The sequence below is a fragment of the Pelophylax lessonae genome, assembly GCF_965119305.1.
Source record: "Pelophylax lessonae genome assembly, chromosome: 3".
In the NCBI taxonomy this organism is placed as follows: Eukaryota; Metazoa; Chordata; class Amphibia; order Anura; family Ranidae; genus Pelophylax; species Pelophylax lessonae.
The window spans coordinates 643571059-643595356 of NC_138770.1; the positions used below are offsets into that span (position 1 = coordinate 643571059).

At 45.5% G+C, this 24298-nt stretch overlaps 1 protein-coding gene across 1 annotated transcript in view; it reads left to right on the forward strand.

The window, feature by feature from the left end:
* Positions 1-24298, forward strand: part of TTC7A (tetratricopeptide repeat domain 7A) — a 596795-nt gene that overhangs the window by 69471 nt on the left and 503026 nt on the right. The window contains exon 4 of the mRNA XM_082252340.1: positions 12965-13095. Coding sequence (XP_082108466.1) covers positions 12965-13095 — 131 coding nt within the window. The remainder of the gene's footprint in view (positions 1-12964; positions 13096-24298) is intronic.

Sequence of the window (24298 nt, forward strand, 5' to 3'; positions counted from 1 at the left end):
CATATAGGCTTTCAAAGACGATCTAGTCTTTTATCGCTTCTGTGAGAGACACTGCCACACTGTTGGATCATCTCTCGTGCAAAATATTCTCTCATTCAGAGAGTTTACACAATTTTTTTTAAAAATTGTTAGTGAATAAACTGGTTAGGTTTTAGCCACTTCTGGACCAGAAGGATTTACCCCCCTTAATGACCAGGCCATTTTTTGCGATTCGACACAGCGTTAGTTTACCAGACAATTGTGCAATTGTGCGAGGCTGTACCCAAATAAAATGTATATCTTTTTTTTTTTTTTTTTCCCACAAATAGAGCTTTCTTTTTGTGGTATTTGATCACCTGTGCAATTTTTTATTTTTTTGCGATATAAACAAAAAAAAGAGTGACAATTCTGGAAAAAAAAAATATATTTTTTACTTTCTGCTATATAACATTCCCAATAAAAAAATGTAGACATAAAATGTCATCATTTTAGGCCAATTTGTATTTTACTACATATTTTTGGTAAACAAAAATCCCAATAAGTGTATATTGATTGGTTTGTGTAAAAGTTATCGCGTCTACAAACTGGGGGAAAGATGTATGACATTTTTATTTTTTTTACTAGTAATAGCGGTGATCTGCGATTTTTAGCGGGACTGCGACATTGCGGCGGACAGATCTGACCCCTAATTGACATATTTGACACTTTTGGGGTTACCGGTGACATTACTACAGTAATCAGTGCAAAAATATGCTCTGTACCAATGACACTGGCAGGGAAGGGGTTAACACCAGGGGTGATCAAAGGGTTGAATGTGAGCCTAGGGGGTGCTTTCTAACTGTGTGGGGGGGATAGGCTTGGTGCATGAACACAGAGACCGTGTTCCTAAAAAGGAGGAACACAGGATCAGAGTTGTATAAAGTACTCGAAACCCATACTTGAGTAAAAGTACAAGTGCTCGATCAAAAAGTGACTTGAGTAGAAGTGGAAGTGCTCAATCAAAAAGTGACTTGAGTAGAAGTACTAAAGTATTCAACATTTTTTGTACTTAAGTATTGCAAGTAGTTTTTTTAAACATTTTGCTACTCAAGTACTGAAAGTAAAAGTACAAGTATTGTGTTATGTAGTTATTAAAGAAAGAAGTCAAAAGTTTGAACATCATATTGTTTTTTATTATTTCAAATGCAGCTTTTATTTATACATACAGTAGCATTTATTTTCGTTGCGCTGATAATACACATGTTTTGAGCTTCATGAATCCTGCCATCTACTGTTCTGGCAGTGGTAATTTTTATAATAGTAACGAGTAACTATGCAGCACAAAAAAAAAATATTGGAGTAGAAGTATTGAAATCATTGAAAAAATGTAGTGAAGTAAAAGTGTAAGTAGGAGAAAAAAATGATACTCTAGGACAAGGGTGTCAAACTCAATTTTATCGCGGGCCGCATCAGCATTATGATTGCCCTGAAAAGGGCCGGTTGTATCTGTAAGACTAGATGTCCAGAGCATTCCCTACCCTTTCATAAGACGTCAAGAGCCTCTCCACCATTAGAAGTTGAGTCCCCCACCCTCCCTTACATCACAGTGCAACCCCATTGCCTTGTGCTGCTGGGAAGAAGCTGGAGGCAATGCTGGAAAGCAGAAAGTACAGGATCTGGAGGAGGACTAGAGGAGGGCTGAAGCTCTTCTGCAGCTGCAGGTGTGAGGGCCACATGAAATGGCCTCGAGGGCCGGATTCGGCCCTCGGGCCTTGTGTTTGACACGTGTGCTCTAGGACATTACAGATACCGCCTTTCGGTACTTAAGTACAGTAGTGAAGTAGTTCTACTTAGTTGCTATACATCTCTGCACAGGATTCCGGTGTTCATTCCTGGCAGAACAACGGTCTGCTGTGTTTACAACGTAGTATTTGATGGCTAGAGGTACATTAGGCATTCACAGTATACAGAAGTAAGTGTTGGCCTGTATAGGCTCCAAAAATTAGCTCACATGGGTTTAACTGACAGCAAAGAACGTAGTATTTGATGGCTAGAGGTACAGTAGGCGTCCACAGTGTACAGAAGTAAGTGTCGACCTGTATAGGCTCCAAAAATTAGCCATTCAATGGACATGAAATGCCTTTTATGCCACTGTATTTAGCGAAAACAAGGACCAGGAATTGTTAGGGGTGGATGGCGGTCTGGCAGATATTTGTGGCCTGTCATGAGGAATTTTAATGAAACATGGTCTACTGGTCACTGGCTCTCCACGGGGAGCGATTGCGGGTGCCTGGAGGCAACCGCGGCCGCCGGACCTGCGAGTTGGCTTCCCCTGTGGCAAATGGCTGTGCGCGCGCTCCCCCGCTAGCGGTCCTGTGAAGTGACGTATAGGACAGAGCTGAATTACTGCAGAATGTGTACTGCTGGCGGTTGGCAAGTGGTTAAAAGGGCACAACATGTTTTTGCCCTGAAGGGGTTAAAAGTCACTTGTTATTGAGATGAGAGAATTCAACAAATAGTTCCATATTGTTTTTTTTTTTTATCTCATGCAATCCCTGCAAGAGAAAAACTGGGAACTTTCCCCTCCCCATCTCTTATTTATGTTGATCCGATTCCAGAATTTTGTATCATTTACTGCATATATTAAATCCATTTATAACTTTGTCCTGGGACATATAAATGAGGCAGAGCACATATGACCAATCAAAAACTGCTTTCCAAAATTGTTGTTTAAAAAATAAATAAATATTGCATATAAAACAGGATAAAATAACGAGCTGATTTGTAGTGAATCCATATGATTGCATTTCATACATTGAGGGCCAGTTCACACCATAGAAACGCAGTCCGGATGCGTTCTAGATGCTTTTTTGCATGCACGTTTTTGATGCAGTCCAGTGCATTTTTCCCCCCTCTTTTTTTCTTAACCTTAAATAAGGACTTGTGTGTTTCATTGCGTTTTTGGTGCGTTTTTGATGCGTTTTACAGCGTTCCAGTGCAGGAAAAATGCAGCATGTTCTACTTTTTTTTTTTTTTTTTAGAACTGGAACTGCAAGCAGTGGTGTGACCTATGCCATTGGAAACCATGTAACCTACTTTCCATGTGTTTTTGATGTAGAAAAAAACCCGCACTGGACTCCATGTGATGTGAACTGGCCCTAAACCCAAATTGTTGCATTTCGTATGTATATTGTTGATCATATACAATCCAACTGGCAATACATGTTTGAAACAAAAACTGCATCCATAAACTCGACGCGTTTCGTGACTCTTTGTTCACTCTTCAGGAGTAGATGCATGTATAGTATCTGTAAGATAGAACACCAGGCATGTAACATACCTAATGGTATCTCGTACTACAGAGAATAATTCCAACCTCAAAAAACACCTGAGGGACTCTGATACTTACAAATCAGCTAAGAATAAATATTAAAATATTTCCAAATGGTGACTGGCAGGGGAGTCTCACCCGGGAGCTGTGGAAGTGTGACTTGGTGTGAATCGCCTAGTGACAAAATCTCAAGTTATTTCCAGAAGTGACATGAATGGGAGAAGTTAAGCGCCATTTTGGAAGAACTGCAGAAGTGGAGCATATCTGCTCAGGACCAGTCTGGCATTACTGTGCAGGCACGAAATCGGGAGGTGCATGCTGTGTCCTATGTGATGTGAAGGGGGGGGGGGGGGGTGTGTAAGGTGATTCACAAGGACATGATAGCAATTTACAAATACCTCAATGGTGATCCCTGCATAGGAAATAAACTATTTAGTCTAAGTCCCTGTTCACACTTCTGCGATGCGGGAATGCTGCGAATATACAGCGTGTTCCCGCATCGCATCCACACCCCTGGTAGTTCACACTTCCATATGCGATACGCAGGGGGTGTCAATTAAAAGTTAACGACACCCCCAGTTGAGATCGCATATCGCAGTGCGATCTGCAAGTTCGCACAGAATCGGATCGCACTAGTGTGAACCACCAAGCGATCCGATTCTGCTGCGGATAAAAAAAAGGGTCATGTGCGTGTTTAGTGCGATATGGGAAATGAATATCGTCACTGGCACATACATACCTACACAGGTTGAACTGGAAGGACTGTTGTCTTTTTTTAACCTTAAATACTATGTAACTATGAATTGAATTACTGAAATAAATAAACTTTTTGATGATATTCAAATTTTATGAGATGCACCTGTACATTGCAGCAATAAAAAATGGGTGGAACTCCGCTTTAATACTTCTGTTCAGAGCTATTTATACAGAAGGAAAATGATGACAGCTTTGCAAGCCATTGATATTTTTCTGTATATCTGATCACAGTTACACACTGCATTCTTTAAAAATGTTCAATAAAAATGTATTGAAAGAGAAATTGATTACATTTAGTATGTGAGAGAAATGACCTCTTTCCGCCATATTTCAGGAATGGCACCTCCATGAAATACATTGTTTTCCAATTACTTTGAATTAGGCAAATCTCCAAACTCTTGCAAGGGCCATTGTGTTCATGTTTATTCTCTTCCTTCTGAACCAGGTCTATGCAGAACAATGCCTTAAACAAATTTTACTTAAATTAAAATTCTGAATAGGAAGCGCCCCATAGCAATAGCCTTAGTTTTCTTTTTGCAGCGTACACTGTGCAGAATGGGAATGTACAATCCATGGTATCCTGGCCCGGGGGCAGCAGTTTGTTCTAGATGTGAAAATCAGAGCAATGGGCCTTCTTAGATAAAAGTGTTTGAAAGGAAAGTGAATTTCTGAGGCTCTGTTCACATCTAGGCGTTTTTGGGCGATTTTCTGCTGCAAGCCTCAGTTCTAAAAACGCCCAACAAGACAAATCCTATTCATTTCAATGTCCCCTGTTCACATCTGAGCGTTCTGTCACCTTAGCAAAATGCCCTTCCCTCAAATAGAGATGTACCTAGGGTCTCCATCGCCCTTGGCGAGGAACCCCAACCCCTCCCCCCCCCCGGGAGAGAGAGTTTGACAGAGAGAGACGGGGGGGGGGGTTTACAGAGAGAGGGGCTGTCGGAGAGGAGGGATGACAGAGATAGAGGGAAAGAGGGTAGGTGACAAGGAGAGAGAGAGAGAGGGCAGGTGACAGGTAGAGAGAGGGGGGTGACAAGGAGAGAGAGGAGGTGACAGGGAGAGTGAGAGGGGGTGACAGGGAGTGGGGGGGGGGGTGACAGGGAGTGAGGGGGGGTGAAAGGGAGTGTGGGGGGGTGACAGGGAGTGTGGGGGGGTGACAGGGATTGTGGGGGGGTGACAGGGATTGTGGGGGGGGTGACAGGGAGTGTGGGGGGGGGTAATAGGGAGTGAGAGGGGGTGACGGAGAGGGAGAGGGGGGTGACGGAGATTGAGAGGGGGGTGACAGGGAGTGAGAGGGTGTGACAGGGCCCGATTCACCGCCCCCGGTCCTTGTACCATCATGGTGCTCGGTGATGAAGTCTCCATCCTATCTCACCGCATCCCAGCCCGGCTCCCCGCAGACACACACTCTCTCCCCCGTGAACCTGTCACCGGGCGCGCTCCCCCTTACCTCCAATCAGCACAGCTGCAGCATCTCGCGGGAACGCACTCCAGCGCTCATCTCAGAAGCTGCGAGCAGCCAGGTGGGCGGAGACAGTCACCTTCGATTGAGTACATACACAGAGCAGGGGGCGGGGCCGGATCACATCTAAAGCTGGAAATATGATGGGCGGAAGGCGAGGTGAAGAAAAGGGGGGGCGCCGGCCGCCGGGGGTGCAGGCTGTACAGAGGAGCGGTAATTCACTGCTACAGTGCCAATGTTTTGCGCCCCCCCCCTCGGCCTGCGCCCCTGGCGGGCGTTGTTCTGACCAACCCCACGGTAAGTTCCTGGAGGGGGGATTTACTTAGGCTCCATTCACACTTGCGTGGAAGTGTAACTTTGATCTGACTTTACACTCCCATAAAGTTGCATAACAAGTTGCAGCCCATTGTTTTCAATGGCACCCTTTCAGATCTTATAGTCGCCCCAACTTTGAAAAGATGCCTGCACTACTTTGATACATCTTAGTGCTACAAGATCTGAAAGGGTGCCATTGAAAACAATGGGCTGCGACTTGTCATGCAACTTTATGGGGTTGATTTACTAAAGGCAAATAGACTGTGCACTTTGCAAAATGCAGATGCACTCTGCAAGTGCAGTTGCTCCAGAGCTTAGTAAATGAGGTAAAGCTACACTTTGCAAAGAATATCCAATCATGTGCAAGGAAAATAAAAAATAAAAACAGCATTTTTGCTTGCACATGATTGGATTTTGAAGTCAGCAGAGTTTCTTCTCATTTACTAAGCTCTGGAGCAACTGCACTTTGCAAAGTTCAAATCCAGCGTGCCCCCTTTCAATGCACAGTGACCAGTGTGCCCCCTTCAAAACAGTGACCAGTGTGCCCCCTTCAAAACAGTGACCAGTGTGCCCCCTTCAAAACAGTGACCAGCGTGCCCCCTTTCAATGCACAGTGACCAGCGTGCCCCCTTTCAATGCACAGTGACCAGCGTGCCGCCTTTCAATGCACAGTGACCAGCGTGCCGCCTTTCAATGCACAGTGACCAGTGTGTCCCCTTCAAAACAGTGACCAGCGTGCCGCCTTCAAAACAATGACCAGCGTGCCCCCTTTCAATGCAGTGACCAGCGTGCCCCCTTTCAATGCAGTGACCAGCGTGCCCCCTTCAATGCAGGGACCAGCGTGCCCCCTTCAATGCAGAGACCAGCGTACATGTCTCCTTCAATGCAGTGACCAGCGTGCGTGCCTCCTTAAATGCAGTGACCAGCGTACATGCCCCCTTCAATGCAGAGACCAGCATGTGTGCCCCCTTCAATGCAGTGACCAGCGTGCGTGCATGCCCCCTTCAATGCAGTGTGCCCCCCCCCCCCCCAAGACCAGTGCACTTACCTGGAGCCCTGGAGTATGGGTGAGCCTTGACAGGTGTTCTCCTTGGGTGAGTACATGGCTGGGATGAATATTCTAGAAGCACAGCCTTCTCTGTACATACTGTCATTTCCATCCATACCTTCCTCTGTAGTGAAAGCACTATTCACCTGCAGCGCCAGCATAACGAGGAAAGGGGTTGGCTCTCCTATAAGGAACTGTGCACTGTCTGCAGGATGTAGAGGAGCCCAATGAGCAGACTGCACACTACGGTCACAGTGACTATGCAGCCTCGGTGAGGGTGTCCTATACACAGACACAGCAGCCCGCCTTCCCTCACACTGGCCGGTACAGATGGAGGAGGACGAGCCCTAAACACAGGAACACTCAGCCGCGCAGCTGTGTTCCCCGGCGGCACGTCTGCTCGAGTCCTCCCGCTCCCGCCTCCTCCTCAGCCAATGGCATGGGGTTTGCCTTGCGGCCAATCAGGAAGCCGGTATTAGACCGGCTTCCTGATTGGCCAGGAGGAGGATCGGTGTGAGAATAGCGAATTTTCATTCGCTATTGTCACACAATGGGTGGACTCGGGGCGCACTGTTCTGCGCCCGGGACCACCCTTTGCATCACCCTAAAAAAAAAACATTGAGCTCCATGCGTCCGGTGCCCTGCATGCAGATTAGGGGGCCGGACGCATGGATGGGGGGGCGGCGCCCCTGCGCCCTCAATACACCAGCCGCCACTGACAAAAAGCATGGATCCAGTGTTTCTGCAAAGCAGGGACATGAACCAATGCCTTCCCCTTAGAAAAAGTACCTACAACACAGTAAGAAAACAATGGTTAGGCACACAGTCAACCCTTTGATCGCTCTAGATGTTTAACCCCTTCCCAGCCAGTGTCATTAGTACAACGACAGGGCATATTTTTAGCACTGATCACTGTATTAGTGTCACTGGTCCACAAAAAGTGTCAAACGTGTCAGTTAGTGTCCCAACTGTCCGCCGCAATATCACATTTCCGCTATAAGTCACTGATTGCTGCCATTACTAGTAAAAAAAAAATAATAAAAACTAGTAAATGCTAGATAAAAATATCCTATAGTTTGTAGACGCTATAACTTTTGAGCAAACTAATTATTATACGCCTATTGGGATTTTTTTTTACCAAAAAAATGTAGCAGAAAACACATTGGCCTAAATTTTATGATGAAATTTGATTTCTTCATTTTTTTTGTTTTTTAGCAGAAAGTTAAAAATATTGTTTTTTTTTTTATTTTTTTAAACTGTCGGCCTTTTTTTGTTTATAGTGCAAAAAAAAAAAAGAAAAAAAAAATCGCACAGGTGATCAAATACCACCAAAAGAAAGATCTATTTGTGGGAAAGAAAGCATATACATTTTATTTGGGTACAGTGATGCACAATTGTCAGTTATAGTAATGCAGTGCCAAATCGCATAAAATGGCCTGGTCATGAAGGGGGGTAAATCTTCCAGGGGGGCAAGTGGTTAAACTGGAGCACTCAGAATCTGATGCAACTGAGCATAGTAACCAATCAGATTTTAACTTCAGCTTGTTTAGTGAAGCTTTGACAAGAAAACCTTGGAAGCTTTAACTACTTTTGGAAGCGCACTGCAACTGATTCGCATTGTACGTTCGTGCCATGTAATCCGGTGCGGACAAACACGCTGCTTTTGAAAACTGCATTTGAGGTGTCCTTAACTTTGCACTGACACCTGTTGCAGATGGCATCGCGAGGGGTGTACAATTGGAATGCAGTGCAGGAGACCAGCATGGAACATTGGTCTCCCACACCGCGTTCTAGTGTGAATGGACCCTTCGCATCTTCAATTCGTTAAAAAAAAAAAAAAGTCAGTATGTAAGTCAGTATGTTTGCTGGGTTCAACTTCCACTGAGATCGCCTAAGTATCTGCCAGAATTAGGTACTCGCTTTCTCTAAAAAAAAAAAAAACAAAGTCCTAAAAAATGTTGGGGGGGTGAAGAAAGTTTTGTGGTTGTAAAGCATGAAGGTTCTATGCATGAAGGTAAAAAAACCTTCTGTGTGCAGCAGCCCCCCCCCCCCCACCCCAATACTTACCTGAGCCCTATCATGCCTCCAACCAGAGATGTATAGTAACGAAGTAGAACTACTTAAGTACTGTACTTAAGTACCGAAATGCGGTATCTGTACTTTCCTAGAGTAGAATTTTTTTCTCCTACTTCTACTTTTACTTCACTACATTTTTTCGATGATTTCGATACTTCTACTCAAGTATTTTTTTTTTGTGCTGCATAGTTACTCGTTACTTTTAAAAAAATTACCACTGCCAGAACAGTAGATGGCAGGTTACATAAAGCTCAAAAAAATGTGTATAATGTCATTTGTAAATCAGCGCATACGAAAATAAAGGCTGTGTATAATAAAAGCTGCTATACCAAATCTTTCCAATAAAAAAAAAATATGAAACAAACAAATAAATGGTGCTACAGCGCTTAAAGTACATCAAGAAACTACTAACAAACACAACTTGGCTGTGCGAATAAAGTGCCTGTGCAATCGATATAATATCATTGTTGCCCCCAGTGCCCTGCCCACACTCCACACAGTATCAAAAATAAAGTGACATGAATGTGCTAAAGCCTAAATGCAGTGAAAATAATTATTCCCACAATGTAACAGTAAATTCAATTCATATAAAATATGACAATAAATCACAATAAAATAAGTTATGAAATAAGTTAGGTCAGGTGCGTGCAACAAGTTGAAGTGTGTAAACCAATCTATAACGAAAAGTCCATAAATGAATTCCAGTGTGCAAATCTAAAGTGTCACTTCACTTGTCAGATGCTTCCACCTCCTTCAGTGCTCGAGTGACCGACCAACACACTTAATGGTGGTGGCACTGGTGGATAGCGTCTGGGTGGCACTGACTGCACTGGTTCAAAAAGCCATAAATATATATTTAATTATTTCAATTCTCAATCCCATAGGTCCTCTCCTCATAAGATATTAATAATTTAAGATTAGGTGATGAACTTCTTGGCGGCCCTGGCAGGATGACGGGGACACCCGCCACTTCTGGAGCCGAGCCGCTGTGATTCCCCAACATGTGACAAAGTGACAGCCAGGAGATCTAGTGGCTAGTAGTGCTCAACAATACCGCTTTTATATATAAAAATGAAATAAAATATACTGACTCACAATTTAGCAGTAGGTAGCGTGTAGCAGTAGGCAGCACAACTCAATTCAATCAATCCCACAGCCTCGCTCGCGCCGCGGCCCGCGGAATCACTGTCATGATCATCAAGTTAAGACCGCACTGGAGGAGCCATGCTGCCGTCTTCCCGCTCGAGGTTTCTGCCTCTAAACGTGTTGTGTGTCACTCAGACTCCACCCCTTAGGGCCCTTACTGAGAGGAGTTATGACACGGGCGGCGGGACTCGGAGCATTTTCTTCGTTATCTCATCTTCTTCTCTATGGGGTGAGTGAGGTGGACCATGGAGAGTGCCTAATCCTTGCCATGGCAAATGTGCCATTTGAGAATCAAATAATCAATATAAAATATTAATATATTATATACACACGGGTCATGGGTGGCTTTTTTGAACCAAGAAGAGTGAGACTGACGGCTATGATGATTATCCATGGACCATAAGTGTTGTGTTATGGTGGTGCCTGTGCTTCCTGCGGCCTGCCTCTGCCTGTGCGGCTGTGCCTGCACTGCAGTGGCCACTGGCAGTGGCACTTGACTTGAGCAAAGCAAATGAGCACTACTAGTGTGAAGGACAGGTGGTGGAAGCATGTTCTGACAAGTTCTTATAATGAAAATAATATAGACAGCTTTTTGAACCAGTGCAGTGCCAGTGCTACTACGGTGAGAGGCAGAGAGAGAGGCTATCCAGTCCACCACTTCACTTGAGCAGATCACAGAAGAAAGGTGGAAGCATCTGACAGCAAGTGACAAGCACTTCTTAGATTGCACTGGAATTCAGTTATGGACTTTTCGTTATAAAGTTTAGTTTACACACTTAAACTTGCACCTAACTTATTCACAATCACAACTTATTTTATTGTGGTATTGTCATATATATTTTATATGAATTAAATTTACATTGTGGGAAATGGCGAAAATAATTTGCACTGCATTTAGCACAGACATGTCACTTTATTTTTGATACTGTGGGCGATGATTTTGAATACAAGAAGAATATATATATATAATTGCAGGCACTTTATTAGCATTTTTAGCACAGCCACTTTGTTAGTAGTTTTTGATGCATTTTTCACTTTAAGCGTTGTAGGTTTGATGAAGCTGGCCTGGCACATCATCATCAATTGAGCAAATCAAATCAAACCGCGATTAAGAAGACTGCGCATGCTCCTGTTCTGCCTTTTGATCAGCTGAAAAGATGGACGAACCAAAAACACCACCTTCCACCCCTGGCCCTTCAACTTCAAGTGATCTGCCTGGCTGTGAGAGTGAGGAAGCTCAGGAAGGAGACCACCCCTGGCTTTAAAAGGGGAAGGGAGAGACATACTTTATCTGTTTTTTTTTTACAAAAAGTTACAGCCTAAGGAATTGTGATTGTCCTTTAGGTTAATCATTTGAATAAATCATTTGAAATAACAAAAAACAATATGATGTTCAAACTTTTGACTTCTTTCTTTAATAACTACATAACACAGTACTTCTACTTCTACTTTCAGTACTTGAGTAGAAATTTTTTTTCAAAACTACTGGTACTTTTTACTTTTAGTACTTAAGTAGCAACTTTTTTGAAAAAACTACTTGCAATACTTAAGTAAAAAAAATGTTGAATACTTTAGTACTTCCACTTAAGTAACTTTTTCTGTGAGCACTTCCACTTCTACTCAAGTCACTTTTTGATCGAGCACTTGTACTTTTACTCAAGTAGAAATTTTGAATACTTTATACAAGTCTGCCTCCAACTAATATTTTTATCCCTTCCTTCAGCTCATACCCCACAGTTATAACCTTTTGTACCACTTGCCCGACCCTGTAAGCTCTTTTGAGCAAGGCCCTCTTAACCCTCTTGTATTTTATTATTTTTTAACCGTACTGTCTCCCTTTTCTATTGTAAAGCACTGCGTAAACTGTTGGCACTATATAAATCCTGTATAATAATAAAATTAATAATAATCTTGATCCAGCAATGTGCATGAGAGCAGCAGCCCTGCCGGGTCTTTCCCTCCTCATTGGCTGAGGCAGCAGTGGGAGCCGTTGGCTCCTGCTACTGTCAGTCACAGTCATCCAAGGAGGATCGATCAGGGGCGGGGCCGAGCCACGTTCCATGTGAATGGACACACAGAGTAGTGGCTTGGGAGGGAGCCCGCTTAGGTGCCTCGGCAGTAGGGAGGGGCCAGGAGCGCCTGCGAGGGACCCGAGAAGAGGAAGATCGGGGCTGCTCTGTGCACAGAGCAGGTAAGTATGACCTGTTTATTATTTAGAAAAAAAAAATCTGCCTTTTAATATTGATGATCTAATATATCTTTAGGGATTTTTTAAAATGAATTGCGTTTAACTGAATGTTAACATATGTGCTAATTTTCTATTGCTAATTATTTGGCAATGAAAATATCAATTTAAAGTTTAAAATGTAAGTAATTTCTGTAGTGTTTGCCTAAATAATGCTTGGTTCACACCTATTCAGTTTGCTTTTGATCCGTTTCTACAGTGCTTTTTGCTGTGCTTTTTTGCACACGCGTTTTATTTATGCAATTTGCATTTTTTATGTTTTTGGTGTTTTTATTTTGGCCAATTTGTTGTTCGGCAGTAATAAAAACCACAAAACGCAAATTGTGACAAAAAATGCTCTGCATGTTTTTCTGCAGCTTCTCCTTTGAAGTCTATTAAACCAAAAAAGCACCGTTTTTGCTTTTAAAAAGTCCCTGACCCTTTTCTAAAAATGCAGCGGCTGAATAAAGCACAGATGTGAATGTGTCCCATAGGAAACCTCGTTAAATTGACTGTAGTTCGTTTCTGCAAAAAGCAATAAGAAACGCGTAGATGTGAACCAAGCTATTTATTTTTTTACTATTAGAAATGTCAAATAGATATCAGCATAGTAAAGAAAGATCACTTTTCTTTCCTGATCCTGTAAAGGCATATCATTAGAGCGCTCTACAGCCACCATTGCATCCCGGGCTCGCCTGTCGGAGAGGGAGGAGGAAGCCGTGTCTTGTTTTGAGAAATCCAGTTGGATTGCACGAGTCTATTTGCAAGAGATGGAGAAGGTGCGTAAAACACTCAACTTCTAAAGACCATCAGGTAGGGGTACTAGGGAACAATTTGATGCAGCCTGGTCCCAGTGGCGTCTTTACGCCCCGAATTCTTTCCCCGTGACCTCCAGTCTGGACGTGGCCCTCTTGGCACTGGCTGATCCTGATTTCCGCCGGCGAGTCCAACAGGCTTCAGAGGTTTCTACTGCTTAGCTGGGTTTCTCACCTTGTTGGCGGTGTGAGTTATGGGCACCAGGCGCGGACCTCCCTTTTTCCCTTTCCCCTCACCCTCTCCCCCTCTTTGTTCCTGACCTTTCCCTTTCCTTTTTTCATTGTTACTGGTTGGCAGAGCTTCCTTCCCCCTCTTTCTGATGCTCTGGGTGGGGGTCCTCATTGCTGGGGCGGGTAGGCCATGGTATGTAGATTTGTTTGGTGGTAGTGGGCTCTCTCTTTCCCTGCCCCCTCCGGGGAGTGGGGATGGGCCAACTGGGGCCGAATGCCCAGGCCTGGGAGTGCCCCGACCCCGTCAGTTTTGGTTAAGCAGCGGCCCAATACCGGCCAGGGGACTTCGCTCCCGCTCAGCTACTCTTCTAATGTGCGCTGGGGTTTAGGCGTGTTGACTCAATGTCATGTTTTTTTCCTATATGCTTGTACCATGTCTCTGTACATCCGCTCTGTTTACTTTTGTTACTCGTGAAATGTTGATTGTTCTTGCACTTTTATTTTTTCAATAAAAATTGATTATACAAAAAAAAAAAAAAAAAACTTCTAAAGACCATCAGGCACACGCTCTGTGAGCTGCATTACATTTCTCTGATCATCGTATTTGTTATATTCTCCGTGTTGTGAGAGACACAGGACTCTGGTCTGGAACAACGGTTGTTTATTCAGGACTCACTGTACAGCATTACAGGACAGCTCTGCATATCAATACATGTCTACATGTGTCTAAAGATGGCCACTCTGCCCCTTGACCCTTGTCATCACTCCTGGGTGGAGCCAGCCTTAAAGTGACAGTACATGTGAAACCCTTCAGGTATAACACCTTCCACCACAGGCATAAAACAGTAACTCATAATTGTCCAATACAGTCCTCCAACTCAGGAGATTTACATGGTTTCTTCCGCGTCCGGATGTGAGAACAACTTCCAGGGAAGCTCCGGGGGGAAAATGGCAGCGGATCACTTTCGGCGGGCCCGTCGAAAGTCTCGTAACCGGTCTTGCATTTGAAACCGGTCAGGAGGGCGACAGTGTCGTTGAGGACGGGCACCCAGCGACTCGGGGCTGGAGGAAGCAGGGCTGGCCGGAATGGACACCGGCGGGGCCAAGAGGGGATTCCCTAGCTCAGAGGGTGAGCAGACCTCTGGTCCAGGGCTGGAGGGCTCTGTTGGAGCTGAGTTCAAAAGTTCAGAGTCTCCCCAAGCATCAGTCTCAATGCCTCCTGATCCGGTAGGAGCAGATCCTTGAGACACTGGAGGTGCAGCCGATGTCAGGGATTCGGGCAGCTGAGAACGAGAACGCAATTGGTCCACATGCCTTCTGCAAATGGAACCATCTTCCAGGCAGACCCTATACATTTTGGGTCCCAAAGTCTCTGCGACGATAGCAGGAAGCCAACGAGTGTTGGAAGCGCCATAAGATCGGGCCCATACCTTTTGCTGGGCTGTAAACCGGGGAATCTCGTCGTGTTCGACCCTCTTGTCTTGGGACTGCCGTACATGTTCCTGGACCGTTTGAGGGCGGAGCATATCCAAAACAGTCCATGGCTGCCGACCCAAAAGAAGTTCAGCTGGAGTTTTCCCAGTGGTTGCATGTGGTGTGGTTCTGTAAGCAGAAAGGAAGGAGTCCAGCTGCTGGGGTGACAGGGACTGTTGTTTACTTGTAGCCACAGTAGCTTTGAAATAGCGTTTGAAGGTCTGTACAAACCTTTCTGCTTGACCATTTGTAGCCGGGTGGTAAGGTGCGGTCAACTTGTGTTTGATGTTGTGGGCAGTCAGGAAACCCTGAAACTCCTGGCTTGTGAATTGTGCACCGTTGTCTGTGACAATTTCTCTGGGGTATCCAAACGTAGCAGCGAGATGTAACAGTATGGAAATCGTCGCCTTAGTCGTTGGCTGAGTAACAGGAACGACCTCAGGCCACTTTGAATGGGCATCAATAATGATCAAAAAGGTGTGTCCTCTGATCGGGCCTGCAAAGTCCAAGTGTAGGCGAAACCAGGGAACCGTGGGCCAAGTCCAGGGCTGGACGCACCCTCGAGGAGGGTCTCTCGCAGTTTGTGCACATCCAGCACACGCATTCACATATGTCGTGATATCGGAGTCGAGGTTTGGCCACCACACATAGCCTCGGGCCTTTTGTTTCATACGTGTGCCCCCGGGATGACCAGTATGTAGCAATTCCAGAATGTGTCTCCGGAGGGTCTGTGGAACGATCACTCGGTCTCCCCATAAAACACAGTTGCCAGACACAGTTAATTCCAGACGCCTACGGAAGTAAGGCTCATAATCCTGTGTGACAGTTGCAGGCCAACCGTACCGTACCCAGGAGAGTATTGTCTTAAGGAAGGTATCCTTGGCTGTATGGGCTGCTACTTCCCCGGAAGACAGAAAGGACAGGCTAGTGTAACGACAACTCTTGACAGGTGGAGAAGAGTCTGTTAATGTCCTTGTCAGACGGGACATGGCGTCTGCATTAGCGTTGGCATCATGGCTGCGATACTGGATTTTGTAGCTATATGCTCCCAAGAATAGGGCATAGCGTTGAAGACGGGCTGCAGTCGTCTGGGAGATGCCTTTGTCAGGGCTAAAGATCTGAAGGAGTGGTTTATGATCAGTCAGTATGGTGAATTCCCTACCATACAGGTAAAGATGAAACTTCTTAATTGCCCATATGAGCGCCAGAGCCTCTTTGTCAATGTGAGAGTAATTGCTTTCTGCTTTTGTCAAGGACCTGGAGGCGAATGCCACAGGTTTCTCTGACCCATCTGGTAAAACGTGAGATAGTACAGCCCCTAGACCATAGGGTGAGGCATCACAAGCCAAGGTGAGAGGCCTTTGGAGGTCATAGTGCACGAGCATGCGTGACGCCAACAGCTTTCGCTTAGAAACTTCAAAAGCACGTTGGCATGCAGCCGACCAGTTCCATCTGGAGTGTTTCTCCAAAAGCTTGTTTAATGGAAACAAAGTGTGTGCTAGATCCGGCAGGAATTTGTGGTAATAGTTCAGCAAGCCCAGGTATGATCGCAGCTGCTGGACGTTGGTCGGGGCTGGAGCTTTTACTAAAGCATCAACTTTGGCTTCCGTGGTGTGTATACCCTCTGCATCCACAAGGTGGCCACAAAACTCCAATTTAGGTACCATGAATTGGCATTTCGCTAAGTTCACTTTTAGACCCTGCTCTTGGAGTCTGGCCAACACAAGCTCCACGTTACGCTTGTGTTCCTGGTCCGTCAGGCCCGTGATGAGCATGTCATCTAACAGGCACTGTGTGAAAGGAATGTCCGCCAAAATCTCATCCATTTTGCGTTGCCAAATGGCTGGGGCGGAGGCTACCCCAAACACCATCCGATTGTATTCATACAGTCCCTTGTGAGTGTTGATTGTTAGAAACTTGCGGGACGAAGGGTGGACCTCAAACTGTAAATAAGCTTGCCTGAGATCAAGCTTGGTGAACTTTTGACCTCCTGCAAGAGAGGCAAAAATGTCATCTACTCTGGGTAGGGGATACTGGTCTATCTCCAGTTGAGAATTTAGTGCCATGCGGAAATCGCCACAAATGCGTAAGTCCCCATTCGCTTTCTTTACTGGTACAACTGGTGATGCCCACTCGCTGTGCTCTACCTTTGAGATGACACCTTGTTCCTCCAGCCGGCTTAGTTCAGCTTCCACACCTGCTCGGAGTGCGAAAGGTACCGTCCGAGCTTTGAAGAACCTAGGCTGGGCATTGGGTTTCAGCCTGAGTCTCACACAGTCATGCTTTATTTTTCCCAAATGGTTATCAAAGACTTGCGGGAATCGCTGTTTCAGGGACTTCACCCATCCCTCTTCATCCCCTGATGGAATGGTCACGGTGTTGCAGGGGTTAATGGCGATGTCTGGCATGCCAAAGTGAGCAATCCAGTCTCTCCCAAAAAGAGGGGGTCCCCCATGTTCTAGGATATATAATGGCATTCTCTTTGTCTGACCCTTGTAGGATACCTGTACTTTCACGTACCCCAGTGGGTGGAGTATCTGCTTTGAGTATGTCTGCAGTTTTATTGGTGTTGGACGGACAGTTGTTCGGATCAGAAGTTTTCTCCATTGTTTCTGGGTGATAACTGAAACTGCTGCTCCTGTGTCTACATCCATCTTGAGTTTCTTTCCTTCCACGGTTACCTCTACAGTCATTGCTGAGGGTGCTGAATGCATATGATGTATGTCCAATCTGTGGAGCAATTCCTCATCCTCTGATTCAGATGACGATGTATATCTTCCCACCATATATGCCTTTGTCCTGGGGTTCAGAGGTTGTTTATTTCGCACCTTCTTACTATGGCAGACTCGTTTCAGATGGCCTGCCTTTCCACAATTATGACAGAGCTGATCCTTAAACCGGCAGACTTTGTGATAATGGTCTGTATTCCCACAACGGTAGCAAGCTGACGTCCTGGTTGCTGAGGTTCTATATTTACAGTTAGCTGCAGTTTGCTTGACTGCTGTTCTGAAAACTTCCTCTTTAACCTCTCCCCTTCTGCTCTGGGGGTTCAATGCCTCTGTATCTTTCACAGCCATTTCCATCACTGAAGCTATCTCAATTGCCTTTGTAAGGGTAAGGTCTTTCTCTGTTAACAGTCTCTTTTGGCTAGACTCACTATTCAGTCCCATGACAAACTTATCCCTCAGTGCAGTAGGTAAATACTCCCCAAAAGAACAGGTTGAGGCTAGTCTGCGAAGGGCGAGCACATAAGCCTTAATATCTTCACCTGGCTGCTGCTGCCGCTGATAGAACCTGAATCTTTCTGCAATCTCTAGTGGTTTAGGCTGGAAGTGATTTCCTAACAGTGTCAGGAGCTCTGCCAAAGTCTTAGTTGCTGGTTTTTCAGGGAAAAGGAGATCCCTAAGAGTGTCATATGTCCTAGCACCAACCACTGTCAGAAACACTGCTACTTGCCTGTCGCCTGGGATGGCATTTGCACAGAAATATTGTTCTAATCTTTCAATCCAAGAAATCCACGTTGTCTGTTCGCCATCAAATTCACTTAATGTCCCGATCAATGACATTTTCCTGCTGGGCTCTGTGGGTTTTGTATTCCTGACAATCCAGAGTTTTTTTTTCTTCCTTTCCTTTCTCACACGGATAGTAACCTTGAAAATCCCATCCTCGTCGCCACTGTTATATTCTCCGTGTTGTGAGAGACACAGGACTCTGGTCTGGAACAACGGTTGTTTATTCAGGACTCACTGTACAGCATTACAGGACAGCTCTGCATATCAATACATGTCTACATGTGTCTAAAGATGGCCACTCTGCCCCTTGACCCTTGTCATCACTCCTGGGTGGAGCCAGCCTTAAAGTGACAGTACATGTGAAACCCTTCAGGTATAACAGTATTATTATTATTTTCTGTACATTGCTTACTGTGAGCCCTTCCAAGTGTCTTCCATATGAACTGTTAGCATTGACCACCAATCAGAATAAACCGTCCAAATGACTTTGGGAGAATGAAATTCTGCATATGGCTGGCTGCTCCAGGACAATGTAGATCAGATTTTATGATACTTTGATAAATGATGTGATATCAGCATGGAACAGCATGCTGGCAGATGACATGCTGATAAAGGGCGTGCTTAGCAGATTTCTTATTCTAGGGAGAAGCACTGTGCACTCTATGGCAGCCTTTCTCAACATTTTTAACATGGGGGAACACTTGAAATTACCCTCTAGGCGCAGGGAATTCCTTTTAATAAATACTTTATCTACAGCTCATAGCACTTTAGTGTGATGGTCAGTTGGAAGAATTCCCTTTACATTGGTGGTCAGTGAGAAGAATGTTCCTTACATTGGTGGTTGGTGGAAAGAATGCCCCTTACATTGGTGATTAGTGGGAAGAATGTCCCTTACATTGGTGGTCAGTGGGAAGAATGCCCCTTACATTGGTGGTCAGTGGGAAGAATGCCCCTTACATTGGTGGTCAGTGGGAAGAATGCCCCTTACATTGGTGGTCAGTGGGAAGAATGCCCCTTACATTGGTGATTAGTGGGAAGAATGTTCCTTACATTGGCGGTCAGTGGAAAGAATGCTCCTTACATTGGTGGTCAGTGGGAAGAATGCCCCTTACATTGGTGATTAGTGGGAAGAATGTTCCTTACATTGGCGGTCAGTGGAAAGAATGCTCCTTACATTGGTTGTCAGTGGGAGAAGGAGGAGGACACACTGAAGGAGCTCTCTCTGAGAACCAGCCTTTTTCAAACCTGGGCATTGCCTGCTAGCTTGGCCCAGGAACAATGCTTGATCCTGGGGGAGGCCCTGGGAGGGATCCCCTTGATGACAAGGGGCCTAGTGAGGAGGAGGTGGAGGACCTGACTGTGGGTCCAGGCCCTGGTGAGGACGTGGATGTCTTCAGCCAGATTATCAATCGTTTTAGGGCAGTTGGAAGAGCTGAAGAAAAACTTGAGTTTTTAAGGCTGAATACAATTCCTTCAGAGCCAAATACTGCCAGGCCTGGAGTAAAAATCCGTTATGAAGCCTGAGTTACAGAAATTTGAGGAAAAAGTAAAGACGCAAACTTTATTATGGGAGAAGTTGAAAGCTAGAAGTGGACCATTTAAAGAAAAGTTTTCATAATGAGAGGAGATTTGCTAGCCAGATAGCAGCAAGCTCTGTGGATCAGCAGCCTCAGGTAATGGATGACCTGGCTCCATCTGCCTCTGTACCTCTCCCCCCATGTCAGGTCTGGGAAATGCCAACGACAATCAGCCAGGGGGTTGAGAGTAAACATGGCACCCTGACCTTCATCCAGCAGATAGTCATGCCTGAGAGCAGACAAGTTTACCTTTTCTGCTGATCCTTTAGAAGTCCCTGAGGATGAGCAGAGGAGATACAAACCAGCAAAGCCAGTCCTCATGGAAAAATCCCAGTACACCAAGCTGCCTTCTAACATGTCTGCCCCACTGGCTGTGGTGGATGTCCCAGGTAAGAAGCAGAAAAGGAAGGAGCTCTGCAAACGGCTCCCTGTTGTAGTTTCTGCTGTGGAGGAACTGAGTACAGACATGCAGGGAAAACCCTTGACAGAGGTGTCACCAGACCATCAGAGGAATGTTGATAGACCTCCATCAAAAAACCCAGGCATGGATTTTGCTGCTCCTGCTGAGACCAGTAGTTCCTCTACAAGCAAGATGGCTGCCAGCTCCAAAGAGTCTGCTTCACTTTCACCTGAGACTCCCAGTGTTCCAGAGCTGATTGACCAGCTGATTGCTGGTGGGGGAAGGGGATCAGCATGGTGCAGCAATTGGAATGGAGGCAGCCATGGAAGTCTTCTGTAATGCTTCACCTGTTGCTGTGTTAGAACAGCATTCAATTTTGTCAGCCGAAAACCCTGCCCCAGTGGAAGAGAAGATGACAGCTGGAGCTGAAGCTTTTACCAATGCAGCAGCAACTATGGACACTGCTGTGAAGACAACAAGAATTATGAAAAATGCAAGTATTAGGAATGACATTAATGATGAAGCAAAGAATGTGGTGATGGTGGGTAGTGGTCAAGGGGTTAGTATTGCTGGGAAAAATAAAAATGACATTTCTCCCCCTGCTCAGCAGAGGAAGAATTCATCAGTTGTGCAGACCAATGCCGAATATGCACAATCATTATGTGCTAGAGTTGTGTCAGATGGTTCAAAAAAATAGATGGACCTTCTGCTGGTAGGAACATAGGAAGCTATGCTTCAGTTTTGGGGAGTCGCACCACGGTGGGTGGTGGGAATTTTGTTAATTATAATAATCGCATTTCAGGGAGGTTTGGTGGGGGGCTGGTTATTGGGTACAGGACGAGGAATGTGGTACAGTTGAGTTGGGAGGGGGAAGGAACTTCACCAGGGGCAGTGGCTGAGCTGGTTTTAGAGATGGGGTTTAAAGCCTTTGATATTTTTGCTTTAATTTGCCCGGTGAGCAGTTATGAATTTGATTTTTCTTTTGTGAAACCTGAGGGTTTAAATATTTTTTTGGGAGAGATATAGGAGGTGCAAGGGCCTTCAGCAGTGAAGTGGTTTGGCGCGAAAGGTGATTTCAAGGCAGCCTTTGAAAAAATCAGGGACAATCTTAATGCGTAACGAATCAATATCAGAGGCTGATTTAGTAGTATGGCTATGCCGATATGGCGAGGTCCTCACTCCACTGCAGAAGATCCTTAATGAGCATGGGATATGGACAGAGGCCTGCACAGTGTCACTAAAATTAAGGGTGCGGGGCAATGTAGTTCAGCGCCTGCCCTGCTCAGCCTTTCTTGGGAAGGGATAGGCTGACCATTTTCTACCAGGGTCAGCCTAAGGTTTGCAATAAATGTGGTGATAAAGGCCACTTTGCATTATCCTGCACCATCAAGAAGTACACACTGTGCCAGGATTTAGGCAATTTGGCCAGAGAATGCACCCATATTCAGTGCAATATGTGCCAGCAGCTTGGCCATCCATATAGCCAGTGCCCAGAAGCACTACACAACTTGCCAGGATTTAAGACTGAGCTGCATAGGCTTGATAAAGAGAATGAAGCAGCGGAAGCAAGGGAGGAAACTGTCTGGTGTGTCAGATTCTCTTTCCCCTGGTGATGTGGTCCCTGAGTCAGTCCCTCCTGTGGTGGTTCCTACATCTATTGTGCGTAGATCCTCCAGACTAGCGGAAGCTGCTTGGGGGGGGGGGGGCGGTTTAGCGGATCTTCCCTCTCGGCCTACTCCACGTCTAGTCCCTGTCCATTGACAGCTCAGAGCAACTCAGGGGGGATCTCTGAGGTGAAGCTTCTTCTTAGGCAGTGTCAATACAACCGGCATGCCTCCTTGGTTCTGGAGAGGGATTATGGGAAATATCACTCACCTGATCCTTACCGGAATTGTATGCAAGGCATAGCTGTTAAGATGGTTTTAGGCCTGAGAGACAGCACAGGTTCCCTGGTGAAATCCAGATCAAGGACCCTGGAGATCTGGAGGTCATATTACGCAGACCTTCTGGGAAGAAAGGACCTTAGTCAGGACAAAATGGAAAGCTTTCTGAATTCTACTCCAGGATTGGGAAATGGAACATTGCCTTTGATTGGATTTCAGGACCAATCTCAGTGGATGAGGTAGTTTGTGCTATAGACAAGCTAGCTACCAAAAAATCGCCTCAGCCAGATGGGCTGACAGCTGAATTTTACAAGTGTTTTAAGTCCATTCTGGCTCCCTTTTTAGCGGAGGTTTATAACAGCTGTCTAGAAGAGAGTTTGCTCCCTCCCTCCATGAGGCAATCTGCTGTGATTCTTCTGTCGAAGGATAAAGACCCCTCAATGATTGAGAACTGGTGCCCCATCAGTCTTCTCAATGTTGATAGAAAGATCTTGGCAAAAATTATTTTTTGCCGCTTGTCGTCGGTAGCAGCCGATTTGTTGTTCAGTCATCAGCACTGCTCGGTCTAAGGTAGAAGTACCTTTTTAGCAGTTTTAGCTGTCCGGGAGGCTTTGGAGCAATGCAGGGCTGCTAGATGGAGAAAGTAAGATGGCATTGGATCAGGCGAAGGCTTTTGAGTCAATTTTCGAGTCAATCGTGAGTACCTGTATTTGCTACTTGGTAGATACAGCCTGCAGGGGAGGTTTATAGATTGGCTGAAAACATTTTATAAAGGGGCCGAGAGCTTCCCACTTGTTAATGGTTGGGTTGGATGGCCTTTTGAGGTTGGTTCTGGTGTGCGCCAACAGTGTTCTTTGAGCCCCCTACTATACGCTTTTTGCAATCGACCCCTTTGTAAGAAGGCTAGAGGGCAGATCATTGTGTGGGGTGCCTTTGGGCGTTGCTTGTGTGCCACCTTTGAAGGTTGTGGCTTATGCCGATGATGTGTCTGTTATTGTCTCTGGGACAGAGGAGGCGCCGGAGGTGGTCTCTGTGATTGGCTCTAAAGTCAACCATGTAAAGAGAGAAGTTTTCTGGATGGTTGATGAGGGTGAAAGCTTCGAACTTCCAGATGCCTTCCCTGAGCCCCAGCAGGAAAATAAAGTGTTGGGCATCAAATATGGTCTTGGTGACTATGGTCATTTATATTGGGAAAGCAGGTTGGTGGATGCCAATCATAAAGTAGCAAGCTCGAAGAAATGGAAACTTTCCTTGAGGGAGAGGGCTGACTTGATGAAAAACTTACCTGATCCCGATCTTTTTAAATGTCAGCTTTGTCTGTATCTTGCCAGAATCGATCTATGCAAGGGTGTACAGCTGCTTTTTATAACTGTTATGGGGAAATAGGCTGAACCTGATCAAGCACATTGTAACTTACCTGTCCAGACGGGAGGGTGGCCTAGGAATGGTCAAACCTATAGTTTTCTGTTCTCTGCTCTTTTTAAAGTACAGTCTTGGTAAAATGTAAGTAGAGACCCCGCTGGGATGGGTGGGTATTTTTCAGTCTTGGTTTAGGCCTTTTCTACGATGTTGGGAAGATGGCGGGCCAGTGAAAAGTCTGAGAGTCTGACATGGCAAGCTTCCAGCTTATGTTGCCCCGTGTCTGAAAATACTTCAGCAGTGGCAGGTGACAGTGGAGGATATCCAGTCCCTCCCCAGGACGCTTCTGGAGAAGAGGATTTTGGGCCCTGCTTTCAGTGTGTCACTGGCCTTAAGGGATTGCCCAGGTTCCGTAATGAGGGAGTTTAATTGCGTTTAATTAACTTGGGAAGAATCCCTTTGAAGTTTAGGGATCAATCCTGGCTCACTTTCCATGGAAGGCACTATGTGAGAGGGAACCTGAAGCATTGCCCTGTGGATGATCGGGATTGTCCTAGAGCAGAGTGTGTTGGTAAAGTGGAGTCTATGGATCACTTTTTGCTCCAGTGTCCCTTTAAAAATAGATGTGTATAAAAGGGTGGGGAGGGCTCTCGACATCCCCTTTCTCTATCGCATGTGTTATGCCAAGTGGGTGTACGGGGCATTTCAGACTCGCTGGGATTTTGATTTGGATACACTTTTTCTAGTTAGTATAGTTGTCTGTTACTTCACATGGAATGCACAGTGCCAGAT